We start from the raw sequence: 24343 nt of genomic DNA, 5'->3' as shown, positions 1-24343 counted from the left end.
TTAGACACAAAAGCAGACAGGGAGGTTGGTGGCAGTCTGTGGACACAAGGTCCACAGGCATGATCTAAAGGAAGGGAATGCCCTCTTTGTTTACTATTACACCTATAAAATGCTGGTCCCTCTCCAGGTGCTTCAGAGGTCTTTGCACAAGTTGCTCAAGATCTGGGGTTATTTTGGTCACTGAGACTTTCCATCTCTTCCACGTAGTTTCTTCTGGAAATAGTATCGGAGAATCGCTGAGGCAGGAAGGGACCTTGCGAGATCTCCAGTCCAGCTTCCTCCTCAAAGTATGGTCAACATTGGATTCAGACCAGGTTGCTTAGGGCTTTGTTCAGTTCGATCCTGAAAACCTCGAAGGATAGAGAACCCACAGCCCCTCTGGATCCATGAACCAATGCTTAATTATTCTGAGTGACATTTTTTTCTTATCCATTTGAAACCGCTGTTGTTTTGACTTATGCCCACTGTCTCTTTTCCTCCTGCCATGCACCATAGTGAAGAGCCTGGCTTTTTCCCCTCGATAACCTCCTCACACATATTGGAAGGCTGCCATGAGGTCCCCCAAAGCCATCTCTTCTCTAGGTTGAACAAGTCCAGATCCCTCAGTCACTTCTTAGATTGCAAGTGCTCCAGCCCCCAGGCATCTTGGTGGCCTCTTTTGCACTCTCTCCACCTTGTTGATGCCTTTTCCTGTATTGGGGGCCCAATACTGTTTGCTGTATCAAGATATGATGTAATGAGTGCAGACTAGAGGAGGATGATCACTTCTCTTAGCGTCCTCACTGTGCTGCTGTTACACAGCCCAGAATGCTCTTGGCCTCTGTTTCTGCCAGGACACACTGGCTGGCTCCTGTTCATCCTGCTGTTCACAGGAGCCCCAGGGCCTTTTCTGCAGAACTGCTCCCCAGCCAGTCAGCCCTGGCCGACCCTTCTGCAGGACCACTCCACCCCAGTGCAGTACTGAGGTGCTAAATTTAGTGAGGCTCCTGTCCCTCTGAGCGGTGGCCCTGTACCTCTCATTTTTATGCCATCTACAAACTCAATGAGATGCACTCTGTCTCCTCCTCCAGATCATCATTTGTTACCCTGAAACAAGTCTGGGAACAGCTAGCATGGTGGCCTCCATGACAGGTTCATGCAGCACCTTCCTCAGCCCTTCTTCCCCTGCTCTGCTACCCCCCCCTGCCCAGAGCACAGGCCGGGACCCTCAGCGAGGGGTGTGCTGTGCTCCCCAGCCCCCGCGCCTCCCCACCGCTGCTGGGGGGAAGCCCGTGACAGCCCCAGCTGAGGCCTTAAGCTAACACAGTGGACATTTCTCTCCTCTCCTCTCCTCTCCTCTCCTCTCCTCTCCTCTCCTCTCCTCTCCTCTCCTCTCCTCTCCTCTCCTCTCCTCTCCTCTCCTCTCCTCCCCCTTAGCCTCAGACCTCTGTTCTCTCCAGAGGGTCATGGGACTGAGCAGGACCTTTGGGGCCATTAGCTCCATCACCTGCTCTTCTCCTCATATTGTCCTGGCCAGAAAAGCGTCTGGAGATGGTTTGATCCTCCCTCCCTCCCCAGCTACCTGGGTCAAGCTTTGCAGAGCAGGAGCCTCCATTGCCAGCCATGCCCCGATGGCAACAGTGCTCACTGTGGGCCAGTGTCTCCTTCGGGAGGGACACATCCAGCCGGCGGCCCTGGCAGGGCAGTGGTTTCTTAGTGGGTCACGTAGCATTGATTTCACTTTAAAAATAATCTTGCGTGGCATCTGTGTGAGAGGAAAGCAGCAATGCCAGCTCTGCAGCAGAGGCCGGGTCGGCGGGTGGACGTAGTCGCGAGAGGGAGCTCTGTAGCTCCGCAGAAGGTGCCGGTGGGACGGTTTATGTAAGAGGAGTTCAGCAGAAGTGCATCTGCTCGCTGGATGCGGGCAGTGGTTACACAACGCCTGCCAGCACACGCTCCCTGGCTCGGGCACATCTGAGGGATGTCAGCCCCCCGGGGTCCTGCTGCAGCGGTGCAGTTCCAGTCAGCAGCATCTAGCCCCGCTCCTGCCCTCCTCCACCCACCCCGCTTGTATCCTTGCACCCCCTCATTCACCCCACACCGGCCTGGGACCTGCCTTGCTGCAGGGTGTCCTGCTTGGTTGCAGATGGACAGGCTGCAACACGAGAGACCTCTCAGCTCCTCTGCTGTGGGACAGATGCTCACTGATGTGGGGTACCCGGTTTTCTTGCAGAGACATGGCACTGAGTGGTAACCTTGCACAAGCAAGACCCTCTTCTCCCTGCTTGCCTCTGTCCTTGTCCATCCCAGGGAATGAAATGCTCTTGCTCACAAAGCCCAACCGGACAGGCAGGTATATAACCATCATCCCAGCAGCAAGCAGGAGCTCAGAGGGGTCCCTCTGGTGCAGCTCAGAGAACTAAGCCCCACTAACTCCCCACCCAGGCACAGTGTCCGGGATCTGCCTAAGCCCCAGGACTCCTGTGGGTGCTGAGGGCTGAGAAATCATACTTCTCTTCCAAGAGGTGTCTGATGCTTTGGTGATCTACTTGCTGCAGGTGGGGAAGTGTGGTATTTTACTGCTCACATCCCAGCTAGTGGATTCATCCCTGGGTCACTCCTCAGCTGAGGTTTGGTCCCAGTCTAATCTGCAACCTAAGGTGACCACTCATACCATTTGGACATTGACATATATCACACAGGGCCAAAATTCCCTGTTTGCTCTCCCTCCTTAATGTCCCAGGGACACTGGGAAATATCACTTCCCATATAAGTTCTAGTTTCTATGCGCCAGAGTAGGTTTTACTCCAAACAGGAAGAGGCAAGATTGGTGGAGTCAAGGAACACTTCCCTAAGCTGCTCAGCCCTTGCTGTCCAGGGTCCAGGATCAGGAGATCTGTGAGGACAAGCAGTTTTTATGGAAATGACCAGCATTTCTTGCTCTCCGCTGGCCCACCCTGGGGACAAAAATGGGGAGCTGATGTATAACCTATTCCAGGGTTTGTGTTTTTTTGATCGAGCGGCCCATCTCCCTAATGTCTGCAGAGCTTTTGTTCCTCACAGATGCAGAGGACATTCCTCAAGCTTCTTCAGTATCTAGGAGGTCCCAGGGGCTGCCTCTCAGAGGTTGAGAAACCCCGGTGATACCTGGTCTTCAGCAAAAGACCTCCTTAAGCTCTGATTTTAGGGCACAGAATTGGAGACTCTCCCTGTGAAATGCTTGTAGTCCTCAGCAATGGTGTGTCTGCAGTTTCCTGGTGTTCAGATAAGCACCCATTCCCTTACCTGTTTTGAGTAACCTCACAGTGGGACCACTGGGATAGTTACCTGCCACCCATGCTCCTCCCAGCTATGTCCAGATCACCACCATTGGCGCACTCTGCGTGTTACAGTCCCTGCATCTCCTTTCATTTTCTTTATCTGACTAGTCTTGTAATAAATAACTCTCTTTAAAACCAGAGCAGATAGGGCACACTGTGACCCAACCCACGTGTCCTCCACTCAATCTCTTCTCTGACTTTGTTTCCAAGTGATGAGGACGAGTTGAGGAAATCACTCTCGGAGCTGGTAGATGACAAATTCGGAGCCAGTGCGAAGAAAGTGACAAGGATTGTTGACAGCAGCAACCCCTTCCTGGACATCCCCCAAGCGCTGAATGCAGTCACCTACAAGCACGGTGTCCTCACCCGTAAAACCCATGCAGACATGGATGGGAAGAGAAGTACGTGTTAACAGGACAGGAGGAGATGTGCCCCAGGCAGTACCAGAGCCTTGCCCTAGCCTTCTCCCTGGCTCTCCTGCTGAAGGCATTTCCTCACCGCATCCCAGGGAACACAAGAGAGATCCCCAGATCCATGAGTGCCAGGGCACAGGGAAGGGAGGGTGTTTTGAGGCATTTGCAGACATGAATGTTTTCAGGCCTCAGTCTTCCCTTCTCACTGCCAAGGAACCTAACAGTGCCTGTCCCACACAGATAGACCTGGTCTTCCATCCTGTTCATGGGCATAATCCTGAATCCCACACTCTGAGCAATGGGGTGAGGCTGCTTCCACAGCAGTTGTCCACCCAGGCCCTGACCTTGGGAACAGTCTGGTCTTTGAAGCTTTGTTGCCGTCCATATTCTGCCATGTGCTGGAAACAGCTGCTGTGTGCTGGCTGGGCAACAGGATGCCTCATAGCTCTGCTGTTAGCATATGGGATTACAGGAAAGGTAAAGGAAAATATAGTTGGGAACTGTTAATGAGCAGAGATTAATGAAATCTTGGATAACCCCTTCTGCTAATTGATATGATTGGCCCAGTCACTGCAGTGGATTAAAAGTCTTGAGTAGAGATTACCACCAAAGGCCTCCCTTGCTTCCAGCACTTTCTTAATATCCCATGCCTCTGGGATCAGCTGCCTTGTGGTGATGTAGATGGCTCCCCTCACCTCCCGCCCCTCTCCAGCTTCCTGCAAGCTCCCTGTCCCCAAGTCCATCAAGATGGCTGGTGGTAATGCTCCCTCCTCAGTGGAACAGAAGCTGCCTTATCCAGGGTATGTCTGCCTAACTCATCTGAAGCAGAGGAGCTCAGGGAATGTCTCTGCTCCTCAAGCATTTAGTCCAAGGAACATGAACCTGGGTTTGGAGGAGCAGAGACTTCCTGCATGTGTCCACTGGTACCCCTATACCAGCTCATCTCTGGTTTTGACTTGCTTGTGTTCCTGCTGGGAGGCTGCATCTCCCAGCCCATGTCTCTCAAACACGTGTCCCTGCAGACAAGCCACTCATAAGCAATAGCTTGGAGGTGTATGAGGTCTGGGCATCAGTGCATGCCTGCGGTGGGTCAGGAGAAGGGTTGGTTTTGCCAGAAATGTGAAGGTCAAGCAGCACTGGCAGAAGCAGACATGTATAATTAAATGTTCTTCCTTTTTTAGCTCCCAGAGGAAGAAGAGGTTGGAAGAAATTTTATGCTGTGCTTAAAGGGACCATCCTTTATTTACAAAAGGTAACCGTGGTGGACTATCCCATTTGCTGTTTCATGCTGTCTCCAAAGCAGTCATGCTGTCCTAAGCAGCAGACCCGTAGATGCAAGCAGAGGTGAATCCATGTCCTAGTGCATGCATGGACAGCTACAGAGCTCCTCCAGAGACCAGTATATGGAACTGGGGGATGCCATCATCTTTGGTGATGGTGTTCATCTAAGGGCACTATTCACAGCCTCAAAAGAGGGCCATACAGGAAGAAGTATGAGAGAAGGAACATTGAGGCAAGATTTCTGCAGAAGTGTCCCGGCAAGTAGGAGCTGTTGGGGAGGAGAAATGAACAGATGATACGGAATAGGTGAAATAGGATGTTGGTGAGACATGCAATAGGAAGCTGAAGAGGCGGAGCATCAGACCAGTCTTATCCTGCCTATTGTTTTATTTGCTGGCATAGATCTGATTATGAGCAGCTTCACTGAGTCTGGTATGGACCATGCTTAAAGTTTCTCTTCTCCTTCAGGACCTTGCTGAGCTGGGTCCTTCCATGGTTTGCCAAGTGACACTTTCTGCCTCTCTTCATCTCTGTTCGTTCTGTAGCCACCTCTAGTCAACGCAACTATAAATCCCAGGTCCTCATGGGAGGCAAAGTCACCGTGGAAGACCTTCCCTGCATGCTATAGCATTCAGCTCTCTGCCTTTCAAGACACTTGGATGCTAGGAGGATTTCCATGGATAGTCTTTTCTGTGGGAAAATCCAAGGAGCCTGGATAGGGGATCACTTGAATGTCAGTGTGAGCCAGCCAGGGATGCCAAATGTCTGTTCATCATGCAACGGCATAACCCACTGAACTAGGTCTGAACTACCTTAGTAGCACATGCTGTGCAGTCACCCATTGAACTCATCTTGCTGAAATAGCACTCCCCGTGGGTAGATGTTCCTATGTATTGCAGTATTATCTCCAAAGCAATGAGAGTAAACAAACATTGGATTATATAAGAAAGGCAGAAAGATCCTCAGGGCAGCACGGAATTATGACTCAGAGCTCGTAGCACACCCCAATGATTCTCGTGTTTTGCCAGATCCTATGGCACATGTCACAAAGCCAACAGAAATCTGGCAGCAGCCGATTGTAATTTACAGTATGGGTTGCTCTTAGCCAAGTGGTATTTTTACAGCCTTGCCACTCTCTCCTGCAGCTGAGGGAAGCTGCAGCATACAGGAGAGCCCAGATCTTCTCCAGCCGTCTAAGTGTGATGTTCTTCAAGTCAGTGGCACTCTTCTTACATCTCAGTCTCTTGTCTCATTACAAGTCTCCACATGGAGTCTACCGAAGAGGTCCTCATGCTGACCATGGGTGATGCATGAGGATTTGACTTGTACAGAGCTACCATCAGCATTTAATTTTATGACAGTTTTTCTATGCAAAAAAAATGCAATTTCATCAAAATCACAGAAACCATTTGGATCTAAATGAATTTTTCACCAAGGACTTCTAGGGCATGTCTCTTGGGATGAGTCTGTTGAGGGGGTATGTATTTGGAATGAAATACGCTTTCAGGACAGAATTTTCTTCCTATGCCGGACCAAAATCCAGTGTACTGAAGATTTTCTTGACTGCTTGGACAGCACTAGAAGGAGCTGTGAAGCCAACACTGAGTGTCATTGCTGCTGATGGGGCAGAGGGTTGGGTTTTCTTTGCTGCACAAGGCTAGCAGCAGTAACCATCCAGACTGTTATATCGACATAGTTTGTTATGTTAGTACTAGGTGTTTAGAATTTAAAAAGACAGTGAGGATGAGATTCACGTGGCAGTTAGAAAACCAATGTTCTTATCTAGATGACCTTCAGGAGCAAATGGTTAAGAGACTGAGGGCTTTCTTTACGGACAAGGATTGAAGAAGCAAAACACCTAAGATTTGGCTAGGTTATGAAAGTGTCTGATAAATAACAGCCATGACTGATGTGTAATTAGCAGGAGGGACTGGCTTTGCCAAGGGTGCCCCAAGGAAGTAGCATTTGGAACAACAACAAAAATTAACCTGAGGAACATTTGGGCAAAGGATTTGGGCAAAGAGGGGTTTCTTAGTCATAAGCTGCTGCCAGACTGTACATGGTCCTCTTCAGAGGATTCCTTGGGCTGGGCTTAGCTGTAGCCAGTGTCTATGCAGCTTGCAGAGACAGGACAGAAGGGTGAAACCATGAAGACAAAGTCCTTGCCCTGCCACTTCCAAATATTCCCAGCACCACAACAGAGAGTGGATAAACATCCACCTGCCCTGTCAATTCTTAGAGCAATTTCTTGCCTATGGGGTGGTTTGCAGAACAAGAGAGTTGCACAATAGAGGAAGGAAACGGTGTGCCAGCCTCCCAAGCTCTCAGCGGAAGATGCCTGCAGATAAACATAAGGTAGAACCTGGCTTGAGCACAAATCTCTGGGAAAAGATTTTCTGATGTGAAGACAGAGGAGAAAGTACCTGCTTCCAGACCCACCTGACACCATAGAGCACAGGTTCAGCCTGTTCCAGTTTTTTGCTCAGACCAAACCAAGGATCTAGGCTTTAATAGGAAATTCCCATAAGTTTAATAGGAAACTCTACTCAATTTGGTTTTGGGGAGCAAGCTGAGTAGAAATAAGAGTGAGAGAGAGAGGGAAGTAGGCGGGGAAGGAGGGCCTGGGGAGACAGATGTATAGAAAGAAGGAATGACCAGATACAGAGAGAGGTGGACATAAGATAGGCAGAAGAGTGGGTGGGTGGGTGGACAGGTAGAAGTCAGTCTGTTAGAAGCAATTCAGCCATAAACCTGCTGATGTAGAGATGTCACATGTCATTGACTCGCCAGTGTTAATTGCTGGATTAGCGTGTTCTAGCATAGTCTACTGAAGCAATTGCTTGATCCCCTAAAGGGATGCAGCACAGTCTGGAGGAAGAAATGCAGGCTTGGGAGCAGGGCGCACCTCTCCTGTGCTCTAATCTGCACCAGGCACTGACTCACTCCATGGCCTTTGGCAACTTACTTCACCTCTGTGAAATGGGGATAATAACCCTTAATCACCACACATAGAGGGGTGTTGAGAGGAATGATGGAGAGCTATAAAGCATGAGGTGCTTTTATATGGAAGTACTGGAAAGCGTGCAGGTCTTCCCACAGGGTCTGCCCTTGCAGCCCACAACCGTGAAGGAGTTCCCAGTGCAGCCCCGAGCCACAGATGCTGTCCCATGCAGGCAGGCCCTTGCCATGGTAGTGCTACTTGGAGTGCCAAGTTCGTGACCAGACTGAAAAGGGCGCAGTGGTTAGTTTTCCTCATTAAATGGTTTGTTTAGGCTGGTAGATGTGAGCTGAAGAAAACAAAAAGAGGAAAACCCACTCACAAGCCAGAGCATGAGAAATCTCTGCAGCTCCATGTCCATATTCCCATCACTGCTCAGGGCTGGCGCTGAGTCCAGAGGAGAGGGCAGCAGGACCAATACACTGGGCTCTCTCCTCTCTCACCCGATCCAGGTGCCCTGTGAAGGCAGGCACAAGAGATAGATGCCTTTTCTTGACAAAAAAAGCTTTGAGCTGGGGAGCTCATTTTAGTTGTGGATCTCCCACCACCTGCTCGCAGGGCTGGGCAGTAGGGGAGAACTGGCATTAGAAGAGTGAACCAAAGGCACCATGGAGCACTGTCATGGCAGAAACTAAGCCCAGGCAAGGGGGTGGTTGTGCATGTTTAAGCAGAGCATTTGTGCAGGCAGGAGAGGCACATGAATGGGGAGTCTGTCTACACCATCAACATTAAAAGCTGAAAGTGAATGAAATTAATTTAGAGGGATTCCGAAACACCTGGGCTCATTTCCTGCAGAAGATATCCCCAAAACAGACCCTGAAAATTGCTGACCCCCACCATCCTACACCTGGAGAAGCAAGGGAAAAATAAACATGTCACCATTCAAGGGCTGGGGGCTAAAGGTGACCGAAATGGTGTGGCACAACATACCTTGCCCATTTCCCAGTGACAAGTACCTGTGTGAACAGTGCAGGACACATGAGACAAAAATTCAACAGCCCTGTGACACCAAATTAACCCCTTTGCCAGGCAGTGTATGGCAGGATAACACCATGAAAAAGGTGAGAGTGAGGTTAGTGGTACTATACTGTGGACAAAACATTGCCTGAAGTTCTTCCGAATATGATACTGCTTACATTTTAGCGTAAATCAGTTTCTTTGAGATTTAAACCAGAACCCCTTCACTGAAAGCGTCTGTGTTGCTATTATGTTTTTGGACACGTCTCTTCCTCAGCAGCACTTTATGCACACACTTAAACTTACATCACAGCTCAGAAAGGGAGTGAGGCAAAATGTAGAGAAGCTGCTGGAGGCTTCGGAGCAGAGCTGACATGCTTTGCTAAAGGGCTACGGGATTATTCTCCAGGGAAAGGCTACATGGTGTAGCCTACACTACGGTGTAAGTGCTGGGCACTGTGATGGCTCCAGCCATGTGTGCGTGGCACCATACAGCCTTGGAGCTGTTTGCAGAGGGTGCCTGTTTAAGAGCACACAGAGTTCTCCCAGCATCGGCAGCCCCATCATGACTAGTGCAGCACAGGCATTAAGACAAGCTTCCTGGCAGAGCCAGCCCATGCAGAAGCGAGCCTCCAGCACCATGCACTCTTGCAAACACAGCTGGTTTCCACCTGCAGGGAGGCAGAAGGTAGAGAGAACCTGCTTGATTCAACCTGATGCTGATTTACCGGGCCCAGTGTTAGAAAAAGAAGATGATTTGGCTTTTCCTTACACCTACATTGATGCCTGTGAGCCTGAAATCGGTAGAGGCAATACATGATGATACCATTCCAGGCAAAGATCTGCATTAGTCAAACCAGTTTGCAGCCGTGGCAGTTTCTCCTTGTCACATGCCATTAAGCCTAGCTATTTGCACTGTATTTTCAGAAAGCTTATCTTGAAATAAGAGATCCTGGGCATCACAGTGAGATTTATTCAGATCCAAAGAGCTTCAGCCTTGGAAAAACATCCAGAATTGGAAGTCTCTACAATATATGAGGCCTGAGCAGCAATGTCTTCCTCAAGCAACTATTTCTCTCCAAGTGGGGCAACATATTAGGTCCTCATAAGGGAAAGCATTTATTTTTCTTTGTTAAAAGGCTAATAGCCCGTTCCTCTGGCTACTGAAATCCCCACTGTGGAAAGGTCGTCTATACTGCCCTGCAGCACAGCCCATCTGAATGTCACCCTGAATGCAGGGTGCCTGCAGCACCCACCCCTTCTCCTGCTGGAAAGCCAGGGCTTTTCTTTGGGGTTCACCCTTAAGAAGGCAGTTGCATGAGCCAGGAGCCCATGCCAGACATTTCTGGGCTCTGGGCCCCATGGCATTTCTTTGCGCAAGGCTGGTGAACACAGTATGGCAACCACTCTCTCGGATGGGATGATTGCTTCAAAAAAGGAGGGAAGGAAACACTTCAGAAGGTTATTTCCCATCAGGAGCAAGGGTCTGGGTGAGCCACATCCATGGGCTGGGGAGTGCTGGTCCCTAGTGCTCTGAAGAGCAACAGAGGGGAGACCTTTCTGACCCTACACCAGAGAACAGCCTTACTGACCAGGGTTAGCAACCAGGAGACTGTAGCACGGCTTTTCCCTGAATGGCTGGATTTGTACCACCAGGACACAGGAAAAAAACATCTTTTTGCAAACCTGCAGAACAGACCAAGCTCTAGCTAAGGCTCTAGCCTAAGGAAGGGCTGGGACGCATAGACCACCACCATCAGACAGAGCCGCCCCTGTTCTGACAGCCAAGGACAGTCAAGGAAAGCAAAACATAAGGGCGAATTAGTCCTGTAGGTTTGCACTGTAATCAGCAGGGCAAGGCAGGCTCTTCCAGGGACACCCTGTCCTGACGTGGTCTCTAACATGGTTGGGGGTGATGGGGTGGTGGTTTGTTTTAGCCAGGGCCAGGTTTTCTTACATCCACCTATCCATGCGTGCATCCATCTGTCCATCCTTCCATCCCACCACCTGGCTGGACCAGCTGTGGAGCTGGGAAGGGTGCAGAGTGGGAGGGAGGGTATCGCTGTAAGTGACCAGGAGCTCAGTCACTGGGAGAGCAAAGGGTAAACACAGGATTGATTGAACTCTTTTTTTCCTAAAAAGTGCTATGCCAAAATCATCCTTTCAGAATCCCATGTTCGGTATTTTCTATCTGTTTATAAAATATATACATATATAGTTATTGCTACATTCCCTACTTGTGTGAAATTGTCCTTCAGTGGAGAAAGTAAAGCAGGAATACAGGGAATGCTGCTGCAATTTGCAACTGCCAGTCTAATGAATTACATGAGAGACCATCCCAAAGGGGCACACGTACTAAAGAGAGACCAAGCATGGTTCAGGTGGGCCATGCTCAGTCTGGCAACTGCCCAGCAAGCCCCACACCTGCACGGAGCTGCACTGGCTGCAGGAATGCTGATGTTCCAGGGCTGCCCGAGACGGTGCAAAACCCAAGCCTAGATTCTCCGCCACACAAAGCTGCAGCACCAGGGCAGGCACTCGCTGGTACCTGCTGACGACTGGGAGTTGCATCCCAGCTTGAGCTCTGCGCTGTGAGTGAAGCTCTGCAGAAACCTGGCCTCATCTTGTGCCTTCCCCCAAAGCCTCAGGCATGTGCTGTGTTAGAGATAACTATTGATAATTACGTTTAAAACTTTCATCTCCTTCTTCACATCTTCCCAGTGAACTTAATGATGGAAGAAGTTGCCAGATGTTAATTATTATCATTACCAGCTCCTAGCATTTACTGTACAAAGCAGTGCTTTTCCTGGTCTCGGCACTCTGTGATTATAGCACAGAGAGAAAGGCAGGTTCATTAAAGTAGCCCGCAAATGTTAGTGTTGTCATTATCCAATTAACGTTCCTCTTCACAGGATGAATACAAACCTGACAAAGACCTCTCTGAAGTGGATCTGAAAAACGCCATCCGTGTGCACCACGCCTTAGCCACGAAAGCCTCTGACTACAGCAAGAAGTCCAACGTGCTCAAGCTGAAGACAGCTGACTGGAGAGTCTTCCTCTTCCAGGCCCCGTAAGTACCAGCTCTTCCCGCAGAGCCTGGATGGGCAGCCTGACCTCCAGCCACCGCCAGACTCCCTCCAACCTGGCCAGATCAACACACGCATTAGGGGACAAACCTGGGGCGCAGGAAGGTGCTGAGCAGGAGGGCTAAGGGTGAGGTCTGTAGGGCTGTGCAAAGGACTTGGTCACGGGGTCGCAGTTTCTCCCTGTCACTCTTGGTAGCTGTGTGTCAGTCCTGGAGGTCCTTTCTCATCTGTCACCAAGGTAGGCTGAGCAGGATGGGCTGGGATGTAAAGGGCTGAGTAAAGGGCTTCCCTTACTAACTTCTATTGTCAGTCTGTGGAAGGGAGAAAATCTATATGGTGCATTGAACTAAGGAGCTGATGGTTCCCCTTGTCAGCTTTTGATGGGGAAACTGTCTAAAGCTCATTAAAGAAGTCTCCCCAGCCAGGCTATATCTTCTTTCTTCCTTAGTCCATTGCAGAGGAAAGTTGCTCTGCTAATAAGTGTCAAGTATGATTGAGTCATCTTCCGTCTGATGTTTTTCTTGTCTCCTGCTGAGACAGGTGACATTGTCTGTAAGTTGGGCTGGGGTACTAATGTCAAGCTAAAGCCTGACATCTGAATTTGTGCAGTGAAAACCCATTTGAAGGCTGGGGGGAGCAGTGCCTGAACACATCTGATGAGGGACCCTGGGCAGTGTCCCATGAATGACACAAATGAGGGGTCCACCCTGCTCCGTGGGACCTCTGTTGTGTGACTCCCACTCTCCAAAGAGCAGGATATCCTTGGCCCTTGCCACCATGCTACCTTTCCCCAGCTCCTCAGGGAATGGAATCAGAGCTGATGAGGAAGGCAGGACTGCTAGGGCTTCAAGAGGCAGACAACAGTCCTGAAATCATTAGAGCACTGTAAAGGAGCCAATTAGCCAGTGTTTTCCTCTGTTCGCAACCCAGGGTGGCACAGAAATGGCTTCAAAGCAAGGCCACCAATGGCCCTCCTGAGAGCGGGTGGCTCCAGGGCTATTCTGAGCTGGCTGGTCCTGGGTCAGGAGCATTTGCAGACACCCTCTCTCTTCTCCCCTCCTCCATAACAGAAGTAAGGAAGAAATGCTCTCCTGGATCCTGCGAATCAACCTTGTTGCTGCCATTTTCTCTGCCCCAGCCTTCCCAGCTGCAATCTGCTCCATGAAGAAGTTCTGCCGCCCGCTCCTGCCTTCATCCATGACCAAGCTGTGCCAGGTAACATGTGAGAGGAGCGATGGAGGGGTGCCTGGCACTCAGCCAGTCCTTCAGCACGCAGCTCAGGCTGAACCTGTCTGCAGCTCCCCCAGCTCCTGCTGGATAGACACATTCCTGCTCAGGGCAGGAACAGGGGAGTGGAGTGGGCAACTTGGACAGACCGTGGCAAATCCCGGTGTCTGGCCAATGCTTCCTTTGCAATGGCTATAAAGCAACCCTATGCACTCACACCTGCCTGTATGGCTCTTGATTCTGGCTTGTTTATTGCTCTTTGCCCGTCAAATCCCAGCACCTTCCTGTTGCCAGAGTTGAAACAGCTGGTGCTACTGAGCCCAACAGCTAGGTACAGCCCTGGTTTATTTTATAACGTGGCACTCAGAGGTGGCACCCTCAAGCTGAAAAGCCACAGACGAAAGGGGAGTCTGAGTCCCACTCAGTGGGGAAGGTTTTCTGGAAGCAAGGGTGCACAGTGCACAAGTCCATGGCTGCCTAAGGCTCAGCTAACCAAGAGCAATGGGCAGCTGCCATCCAAAGAGCAGCCTTTGTTTGCACTGTCCTGGGAAAGCCCAACATGCCTTAGCACCTCCAAAAAGTAGGGACACACTGCCACTGGCCCCCAGCAAAGGGGAGGACAGCCTGAAATGTCAGGGCAGAGATACAGCTCCTATCTGCTGAACCAGATGTGGCCAGATGACACCTTTCTCAGAGCCCAGATGGGGAGGGTACTTTTATCTCAAAAAAGAGCAGGATGAGCAGCTCTTGGGACACTGCTCATTCTGCCTAGCTATTAAAGGATGCAGAGCATTTTGTGTTTATGATGCTAACGCAGCCCAGGTGCCAGAGAAATCCACTCTTGGCACTTGCAATACATGAGTTTTGATCTTACTCAAATACCTGTGTTTCAGCTGCTCCTTATCAGATGAATTTGCAAATGTACCGCACACCTTTGGCTCCAGCACGGTAGCTAAGCTTACATCCTTGCAGAGACAGATCCCACATCAACAGGCAGGTGGTGCACTTGGGTGTTGCACTCCTACGTTTTAATACCTGACACGCTTCTCTCGGCAGGAGGAACAGCTGAGGTCTCATGAAAATAAAATGAAGCAGATTGCAGACGAATTAGCAGAGCATAAATTACATCCTGTAGAGAAGAGCCTCAAGTCAAAAGAGGCTGAGGAATACAGACTCAAAGAACATTACCTAATATTTGAGGTAAAGGAACTTTCATCTTTTCTGTGATAAATGATACCTTGGCTGATTGAGGAGAACTAAGAACTCTGGAGTGGATACTGTGAGCCTGGGAGAGCGTGAAAGGAGAGAGAAGGACGAGGGCTCACAAGCTGGATGGTTGTCTTGGGGCAGCAGCAGGCCTCACTGTTTTTTCACTGAAGCTAAAAAAAGAAATAACAGACATTTCCTCCCCTCTGTGATTTCTAACCAGAGGAGGGGAAAACTGATGAGAGAAATAAAATCTTCCTTTACTGTGCTGAAACTTGACATTTTCTCAGGTCCCAAGTAAGAAAGTGGTTCAGTTTTTGGTGTGCATCAGTCTTTTTCAGCAACATTAATAAAAGCTAAGGGAATCCCTGGGAGAATTCATCTTGTTTTGCTGCAACCGTTTCTGTAAATAAAGCTAAAACCAGCATTACAGCTGATTACAGACTCTTTGAGGATGCATGTAGCTAAGTTTAAACTCTCTGCAAAGTCTAAGAAGCATTTAATTGTGGGAGAAATGGGGTATTTTGTTCCAGGGAGAGTTGAGCAGAAAGTATGATTCCTGCCACATAGGTGTCAGTGGAAAGGGACTGCTGGAGGCCTCCAGTCCTGCTTCCAGTAGGAGCTTGGATTATTCCCAGTATTAGCCCAAGCTGAGTGTGTCATTTTGTGGCCAAGTCTCAGAAATCTCCAAGGATGGAAATGTCCCACCTCCTGCATACCAGGGCTGCACCACCCTTTTGTGTAACACCCAGTCTGACTCTCCAAAGCCACAGTTTCTGGCTGCTGGTTCCCTTGTCTTTGTACCAACCCTTCAAATAGTTGCTTGCTGCTTTCTCCTGTTTTCCAGACATCTTGTTTTGGATGCCTGCAGAGAAGTCTCCACCTGAGCATTTTCTCTAGGCTGCCTTTTTGGTTTGCAAGAAGTTGGCACTTCCAGAGCATCATTCATCTCATCTGTCTTATGAGATGCGCTCTAGAAATGCTTGTTTCTCTGTGCTGACAAACAATCGAGTACAGGCCGCCTCTGAGATGTTAGGGGAAAGGACGAGTATTACACATGTTTGTAAAAAGAGGTCCCATCTAGCCTTGAAATAAAGGTGCCAGGCAGAGAGGAGATGCCTCCCTTTATGCTATGCTCTGTGAGGAGCAATGGGGGCACAACTCAGCAGTAACAAGTGAATCACTCGATGGAAACAATGGCAAGCAGAAGTATTTGAATCAATCGAGGGGAACTCCTAAATCAGGAAGGAGCAGATCTGTTGGTCTGCTTTTGCCTCCAGTATCCACCTTATACAATCAGAGTGGCAGACAAGAGCAACTGGAGAGTCTTGCACAACCCTCCCCTTTCTCCTCAGCCCTTCCAACGATGGGTTGATCAGTCTTTGCAGACTTTGCATAGACCAGGCATTGTGCTGTGGTTAAACAGTACTTGTTGGGTGTGATTAGTGGGATCCTGATGATACAGGATGGGTTTTCCTGCAGTAGCAGATGGCATTGCTTCTGCTTTCCACGCATGCCGTGGCCTATCCGTGTTCCCAGGCTCTCTGTTCCCTCTTTCTCTGCAGAAGAGCCGCTATGAGACATACATCAACCTGCTGTGCATGAAGATAAAAGTCGGGACAGATGACCTGGAGAGAATTGAAACCAGTTTCTTCAAGGTGGAAGCTGACGACATTGCTTTGCGGAAGACACATTCAAGCCCTTCCTTGAGCCAAGGGCACATGTCCATCAGTTGTAAGGCAGAAAAGGACATTTTAGAGCAGAACACTTAACAAGGAACGCGTGCACAGGGGGATGAACCGGCGATGCTTTGCGCTCCTGGACTAGATCGATGAGCACAATTTTACCTAGGAAATTACATGGGCAAAACCGTCGACGTGTATGACACGGTGATTGCTCTAGCGAAAGAAATAAAAGAAGCTTTAGTTGACACTCTCTGGCAACGCTCTGGCATTTCAGCATCATAGACACACCATCTCTTCTTCATCCCCAACAGCACCAGTGGCTTTTCTTTCCCTCCTACCGCAGTCTGCACAACAAAGGGATATGCTGGTTCTCCAAGGGCCAGGTTGCTCTTTTCTCAACCAGCCCTCTCTCTCCTCCTCCTTCTCTCCCTGGAGTCCCCACCAGTTCATGGCCACAGTTCCCGGCAGTGCAGGAAACTCAGCCGAGACGACGGTCTGTGGCACCACCAGCTCTCCCAGAGAATGGCACAGCGTGGCAGGGAGCACATCCCTCTCCCGAGAGGAGCGCCGTTCAGCATGTCGCGATAGGACGAGTGTCATGAGCTAGTCACCGACTGAGCGAGAGGCGTCTTCAGCATGGCATGTGGGAACGTCATCTGCCCATGGCAGGAGAGGCCTGGAGTGCCCTCTGTCCTTATCCTTTTTATATATATATATATACATATGAATATATATAAATAAATATATATATATAAGGAAACTTTAATGTGGGTTTTTAACCTCAGTGTGCAAGTGAAGGCAAGCTGCCTGGGGAAGACACTAGGGACCGTGGAGGGTCTGACCAGCCCACCAGGGTGTTTTAAAAAATGCAGTATGTTTTTTTTTCCTCCTTTTTTTACTCGAATGGAAACCCCACCTGGCTTTGCTGTGAAACGTCGCTCTCCTGTTCCTGCTTGTTCAGACAAACTGGCCAAGTGGCTGCTTATTTAGCATCCATGGCGTCCGCCACTTTGGGTTTGAGGCACAATTGGAGCCGTGCTTCGGGATCCAGCTGAACCTTTGTGTGCAGGAGCGATTCCACCTGCCCATCAATGTTGTACTTCCTCCATTTTGCGATGCACATGCTATACTCTTTTAAGCGGGGAATTGTGTTTCTGTTCCTTTCTGCTGTCTGTGGTCTAATGATTTACTGTTGTGCTAGAAGTGATTCCTCTGCATTTCAATGCCACGACTGTCCTCCCACACTTTATTTATTTATTTCACTGTTTGGTTTGGTCCTTTATCTCAGATTGCTTTTCTTTCCCCTAGGTGCATTCACAGTAATCAAGTTCCAGTTTTGAAGGATCTTGTAGCTGCTAATTACAGTCATTCATTGTTTATATTTTGCAGCATTTTTTTAAACAAACAAAGTAAGATTTATTTGGACCTTCAACATTTGAGAGCCTGTGGACTACTGTTTTCCATGATGGTTCATAACACTAAAAACCTCTGCCCAACTTTGTCACCTCTTCTTTTATCGCTGTTTCTTTGTACAGTTTGATAGTTTATTTGAAATGATGCACTAAGAATCATGTAAAAAAGAATAACAATAAAGCTGAATCTGTTGGTAAACAGAATTGGTCTGAAGTACAGTTCCACCGTGTGCTGGATTGGTCCCAGACCTCACGGCACTAGATGGCCAGGCTGACACAGATCTCCACCAGTGCCTGCCGCATGATAGCCAGGTTCCTATGGACAGACAGCACCAGAAAATCGCAATGCCTTTCCATGAGTGGGGTACCAGCCGACCCATCCTCCTGGGTGCTGAAGGCACTGGCCTGCCCATGCTTTGGATGGATGGCTCGCTTGTGGAGCATGTGTGGACAGATGGGCTGCTTTGGGAACACATTCAGGGAACTCTTCCCTCCGTCTGGTGCATCCCAGGTCTTTCTGTCCACACGCAGCCTAGAGGTTTATGGGAGGAGAAAGATACCAACATCTGCATTGGTGGTTGGACATGTTCTGGGAACTGTTCCCAGAGGAGCCCAAGGCTACATTGAGTGTCATGGCTGTTCCTCCAAGGCATCATGCGCTTTGCTGTGTCAGGTACTGTATAGACAGCCCTTGCACTGAAGACCTCCAAGATGCTGCTACTCACATGAAGTGTCTGGTGCCCAGACTCACACAGGGGAAGCCCGGGGGAAAGCCAGGCCTGGTAATATTTTGTACCTCAGCCTGTCCTTTCTGACCATCCCCTCCAGCAGGCAGTGACATCTCCAGTGTGTTTGAGGAAGCCACCAAGAGCAGCTCAGCCCCCCACGTTGAAGGTGCCCATCTGCCATCCTCGATCAGGAGTAAATTGCAGGGAAAAGCAGGATCTTGCAAAGTTTCCTCTGGGCATCAGGAAAGGGCCTCAGAGCCATGAGACTCAGCCACCCAATGGATGTGGAAAGGGGTGGCAGCCGGCGTTAAAAAGCCCTTGGCAAGACAGCTAAGAGGGTTAAACTCGCACTTATTGACAACCAGCAGTTTGCCTTGATGCATGAGTACTGATCCGGGTGCACATGCATGTGCAGATGTGGTGAGCACCTTACCTACAAGAGGGCACTGAGAACACCCAAAAATGCCTTGTTTGACCAACCCGCAGCCTCAGCTTGTGACCGGGAAAAAAATGCTTTTTCTTCTCCCTCTTTCCCTCCCTGGAGGTGAAGGACTTAGCCACCCACCGCTAAGAAAGAAGAGCAGCATCTCAGAGGAATTAAGCAGCCACATCTGTTTCTCCTCCTGGAGGTACCCAAATGCACTTTCTGGCACAGCCCCAGCCTGTGCCAGGCTCTCCAGCAGGCAGCACGGCTGCGCCGGGTCTCAGACAGCATCCCCTGACAGTGCTGGTTCAGCCTGACCTTCCTGCCAGGCCCCTTCTCCTGGACACAATCTGACACCAAATTCATTTTAGAGGGACTTTTTTTGGGGGGAGGCTTTGCAATCTCAAAGCCAGGATCTGACGTTCCTCTCCTGCTTGCGTCACCCCATCTGTGTCGGCGGAGCAATTCCATCCCCTCTGGGAAGGGCGGCAAATGCATCATACATGCGGAGCAGAGCTGGCAGGAGGCTTCGGTGGCTCCCCTCACCTGTGAAAACTGCTGTAAAATATTTACGTCCAAACCCTAGGAATACACATGGCTGGAAATGAGGGGTGTAAAAATAATCCAGCCAGGGAAAAAGGAGAGAGATACAGGCTTCCTTCAGAGGTAATTGGAGAGAAAGTTGAAGTAGTGTAACTACCTCCAAATATATACAGAGCACAGTTATGGGAATCAAGGGGCATGTTGAACAAGAAATCACCACAAGAAATCATGAGGCTGCCATGGCTCAGAGCTAGCGGTGTCTCAGCAGATGCACAGCATCGCAGATCCCTGCAAACCATGGAGCAGTAAAACATCCCCCTGCATGGGGCAGCACTGGCAAACCCACAGCTCGTTTCCAAGGGACCCAGAGAGCAGACCGCGACGGTGATGCCTGGTGTGGATCAGCTGCACTGAGCACACCCCGAGGTTCGGCCACACCGCCGCTCTGCACCCCAGCCCAGAGCGCAGCAGCAGGAGGCCCAAGAGCTGCAGCCTTCTTGTAATGCAGATGCTGCTGTGCCAGCCCCAGGTGGACTTCTTCATGAACAGAGCTCACCAGCTCACAGATGCTGAGGACAGCCAGGCAGGGAGATGGGGTTGCTTTGGGAACCCAAAGGCCCCCCATCTCTCTCTTCTATGTGGCTGGTTTCCCCAGGGATCCTCACCCTCGGTGACTTCCCACGTGTGTTCCTTCCAGGGGTTCAGGTGCTCTCTGCCCATTCCTGTCCATCTCACCATGCTTCAGGAGCTGCTGGAGGAGGTAAGCTGGGGGACTAAAGGCAATGGGGAGTCACAGCCTGCCCCAAGAGTAACGGGAGGGTGGAGAGTTGCACGGTACTGCTGCTTTCATCCAGCAAGGCTTGGCGCTGTGCAGAAGTGGGACATGATGTGTCCAAAGGTTACATGGCAAATGTCACCCAAATCAAGACTTGACCCTACTGCTTTTATCCCCAGTCCTAGACATCTAAGACCTCCTTTGCACATTGCTGTTGGGTCACATGGGCCCCATGGCAGGAGGGCAGGATCCTTTAGCCTTTAACCTTTTGGGAAATCAGTGTTGAGATGCCTTTATTCAGGGTGAAGTGATGAGCCCTCTGGTCTGGCTGGAGTCCCCACAGCACGTGCGATGGATGTTAGGGGTGGCCTGTGACCCATTCAGGTCAGCTCCAAGGCAATGGGCATCCTGGGGGTGTTGGAGCAGAAGAAGCCCAGGCTGTGGGTGCGCTTAGCCTGGCCTTCAGCATGGGCATCATTGTGAGGACCAGGGACTTCTCTCATGGCTCTGTGCATTCCTATGGGGTCGACTCAGACCAGCGTGTAGCAGATCCCTCTCCCACTAGGTAAGTTCAGCTGGGACTTTTGGGCACCTGTTCATCTCACTGAGCAGGAAAAAGGGAGTGGGGTCCGAGCTAGACTGAGCCATGGGTGCAACTCGACTGTTCCTGAGCCTCAGGAACTGTGCTTTCTGTGAATACACCATATTCTCAGTGATTCCCCTACATGGGGGCTAGCCAGATACACAGATTTGCCATGGAAGAGCTGAAGAAGGGACCTGTTTTGTGGGTGGGCAGATGTTGCATGGCGACACAGCACTTGCAGTATTGGACCCAACACATCTCCACTCTACTGCAACAGTCACTGAAATCGGTGCCAGCATATGAAGCACATGCCATGCATCTTGGCCTTTCTTGGCACAACAGAAAGCTTCCACAGGTGGGCTGAAGGGGGAACTCCCAGTCTGCAGGTAGAGAAGGAATGGCATCCCCCCAGGAGACGTGTGGGCAGCATCCACTCACCTCGGTGAGCCTCCACTCCTGAGCCCTGCAGTGAAGGTCAAATGTCCATGCCAGGCAGAAAAACACCCACCTCTGGGTCTCTACAGGCATAAAGATGTTTACGGAACCAGAGCATCATTCATATGAGGAGAGGCTGAGAGAGCTGGACTGTTCAGCCTGGAGAAAAGAAGGCTCAGGGGGGCCCATTCATGTGTATAAACACCTGATGGGAGGCAATGAAGAAGAGGGAGCTGGACTCTTCTCAGCAGTGTCCAGTGACAGGACAAGCGGCAATGGACACAAATTAAAAAATAGGAAATTCAGTCTGAACACAAGAAGACACTTTTTTCTCTGAGGGTGACCAAGCACTGGCAGAGGTTGCCCAAAGAAGCTGTGGTGTCACCATCCCTGGAGATATTCAAAATGTGACTGGGGACAGTCCTGGGCAACTGGCTCTGGGTGATCTGGGTGAGCAGGGGAGTTGGACCAGAAGTCTCTTCCAACCTCAACCAGTCTGTGATTCTTTGTATGGTACCTGTCACAGCTCCCCATTTGCCCCCCAGATTGCCTGAGATTAATGCAGCCCACAGCTTGTTATTTCTTATTTTATTTATAATATAAAAAATGTTCAAGTGTTAAACAGTCGAGAGTTCTGACATTCAGACAATCCAGAGCAAACTTTGACAATCATCTTATGACAAATTAGCAGAGTTTTCTATCTGACCCCATCATGGGTGAGGAATAGAGGGTTTAGTTACTTTATTGCTAAAAGTTAAATGAAATACACTGTCAATTGTTGTATTATCTTCTCAGTCACAGCTTCACCATGCATCCAATCTACAGTATCTGAAATGCAAAGGACATGCAGAAGTAAAAATATAAAAAGAAAAAAGTCAGGCTACAATGTAAACAGGTTTGCTGCAGAGAACTGAGGAGAGAGGGGCACTTCCACGGGGGATGCTCTGCCGCCCGGACACGCAGGACTGTCTCTTTGCGCCACAGAGCCGATGGCCAGAGCTGCTCCGAGTTCGGAAACACGACGTCCATCATCGATGGCAAAACGTGACGGTAACAACTGTCTTTACAATATACGGCACGGCGGTACAGGAGAATCCGCTCGCTGGGCTGCCCCACGCAGGGCTCTTCCTGGCCAACACAGGGGCTCAAAGTGCTTGGGCTCCTGCCAAACCCCGGGGCAGCACAGCTGGCAGCTGCCTGGCATGGCGTCCAGTGCGAGCTGCGGCCGTGCTGCGCCGTGGGGCCACCCTCTGGGTGTCCTCCCAGCACCGCCCGAACCACGGCCGAGCACAGCACGCAGGACGCCACAGCCCTGGCAGCCCTACGGCACCACGGCATGTGGCGCCATGGCCAACGCTGCGTCACGGCTACACCGCTCGGTCAAGGGGACGCCGCGGCCAGCACGGCACCGGCATGGCAATGCAGCCACAGGGCGCCGCAGCTGAACGGAGACTGCCCTGTTGGGACTACCGCGCAGTGCCGTCTGCCTGCCAGGGCTGGCTTCAGTGAACTGGATTCAACCGTACGTAACGGGGTATTATTTCACCACGTTCATAAGGGTGTCTGCCTTGTTTGACTACAAACCTGTGCCAACCCAACTTCAGACCCACAGGTGAAATGGCCAAAGATTGAGAGCTATATTGTAAGGGCTGCTGCTGCTGCGCGATTTCATTTTCTCTTCCTACCTGTGTGGCAAAAGAAACATTATTTCTGCACGGTGCTGTTGGGTTTTTTTCTTCTCCTGATTTAAGCGAAAATACAAGTATTTTACAGGGCAAGACAGATCCCCATTAGACATGATAATGGAAATGCTCCCACTCATGTCCTTGGTGTGTGTTTAAACAATACCTTAAAGAATAAGATCGTTAATAGCAGGGTATGGGGCAAAGTGGCGAGGCTGTTTTCTTCCGATGGAAGAGCGCCTTTGTGACAGGTTGTCTCCCAAACAAAAATCTATGATCTTAAAAATGCTACTGAAACAGAATCCTCGGCATGAATCCCAGCACTAGCATACAGCAAAAGGCACCACGATAGTTTTGTTTTCTATTTTTAAGTAGTCAAAAATTGGCCCACTTTTTTTTTAACTTTATTGTTTGTTTTCTTCTTCTTCTTTTTTTTTTTTTTTTTTACTTTTTTTTTTCTCGGAAGCTGTAAATCAAGACATTACATATAAATAGAGATTCCCTATAAAAAAGTCATTGTCGTTAGCTATTATAAGACAACTTTGCTAAAATGAAAATAAAACATTTTATTTGTTATATTTTTTCCCTCTTTTATATAAAATAAAAATATTTATTTTTGTTTTGTTTTGTCTCGTCTCCCTCCTCAGCCTCCTCCATGCGGGTTACGTCTGCGGGCGCGCGCGAGTCTGGGAGGCGCCTAGAGAGGATCCGGGTCCGGTTTGGGCGTCGTGTGCGCCAGGCTGCTGCGCCCGCTCTCCCCGTGGGCGCTGTGTCTGCTGCAGGAGTAGTGAGTCCGGCTGTCGCCTGGCCGGTGGAGCGGGGGCGACTCTGTGTGCGCCGCCTCATTGTTCTGAGTGCTTAGGAAGGGGGTGCTCTCGGCCACCAGCTCCTCGTCAGACTCACTGTAAGAGGCGCTGCTCAAGGAGAAGGAGTCCCGGACGGCTCTGGCTCTGTGAGGGATGTGCCCGTTCAGTTTGGATTTTTTCCACCGCCTGTTGCTGCTGGCTGTTTTCTTTGGCTGCTCTAGCGCTGTGACGTACTCCTGTGTCGTCTCGTACTCGTCGTCCTCCGTGATGCGGAAGGGGCTGGAGGGCAGGCTCCCCATGCTGTCGTTTAGGTAGGTCTTCCTTTGGTAGTAGCTGTCGTACCTCTGCGTGTCCTGGAAGGGGAGCTGGTACCGCCGCAGGAGGGGCTGCTGTTCCTCCACGCGGAAGCTGATGGGGGCCGCCGGCGGCAGGGAGACGGCGTGCGCCGAGTTGGGGGAGGTGATCTCGAAGGTGGGCACCTGCGCAGCCATCGAGTAGTGGAAGTCGACAGGCGACAGGCGTGCTGGTGTGGTCAGGGCCGACACGTACCTGAAAAAAGCAAACCTCCGTTTGGACACCGAACAACCCCAAAAACCGCTGGCTGTGCCCGCGCTCTGCCCAACGCCTGGCGCGGGGACCCATGAGGCCTCCAGTGCACCTGGTCCTGGAGCTCGGCACCTCCCGGGGAACGAGGCGGAGGGACCTTGCACCGCTGTGCCGAGGGAGGATGAGCTGCTGGCTTCGGTGGGCGCTTAGGCACCATGCACCATGCATCCCAGGACTGCCTCTCCCAAGGGACTCGG

At 50.4% G+C, this 24343-nt stretch overlaps 2 protein-coding genes across 2 annotated transcripts in view; one reads left to right on the top strand and one right to left on the bottom strand.

The window, feature by feature from the left end:
• Positions 1 to 16239, top strand: part of PSD2 (pleckstrin and Sec7 domain containing 2) — a 44695-nt gene extending 28456 nt beyond the window's left edge. The window contains exons 10-15 of the mRNA XM_050905426.1: positions 3510 to 3700; positions 4894 to 4964; positions 11861 to 12018; positions 13105 to 13249; positions 14318 to 14461; positions 16033 to 16239. Of these exons, the coding sequence (XP_050761383.1) occupies positions 3510 to 3700; positions 4894 to 4964; positions 11861 to 12018; positions 13105 to 13249; positions 14318 to 14461; positions 16033 to 16239 (916 nt within the window). The remainder of the gene's footprint in view (positions 1 to 3509; positions 3701 to 4893; positions 4965 to 11860; positions 12019 to 13104; positions 13250 to 14317; positions 14462 to 16032) is intronic.
• Positions 16240 to 23431: 7192 nt separating this feature from the next.
• Positions 23432 to 24343, bottom strand: part of NRG2 (neuregulin 2) — a 169091-nt gene continuing 168179 nt past the window's right edge. The window contains exon 12 of the mRNA XM_050905421.1: positions 23432 to 24089. Within this exon, the coding sequence (XP_050761378.1) occupies positions 23432 to 24089 (658 nt within the window). The remainder of the gene's footprint in view (positions 24090 to 24343) is intronic.

The sequence above is a fragment of the Gymnogyps californianus genome, chromosome 14, assembly GCF_018139145.2.
Source record: "Gymnogyps californianus isolate 813 chromosome 14, ASM1813914v2, whole genome shotgun sequence".
Lineage (NCBI taxonomy): Eukaryota > Metazoa > Chordata > Aves > Accipitriformes > Cathartidae > Gymnogyps > Gymnogyps californianus.
Note: the sequence above shows the minus strand (reverse complement) of the source record. Positions and strands in the feature narration are given on the sequence as shown.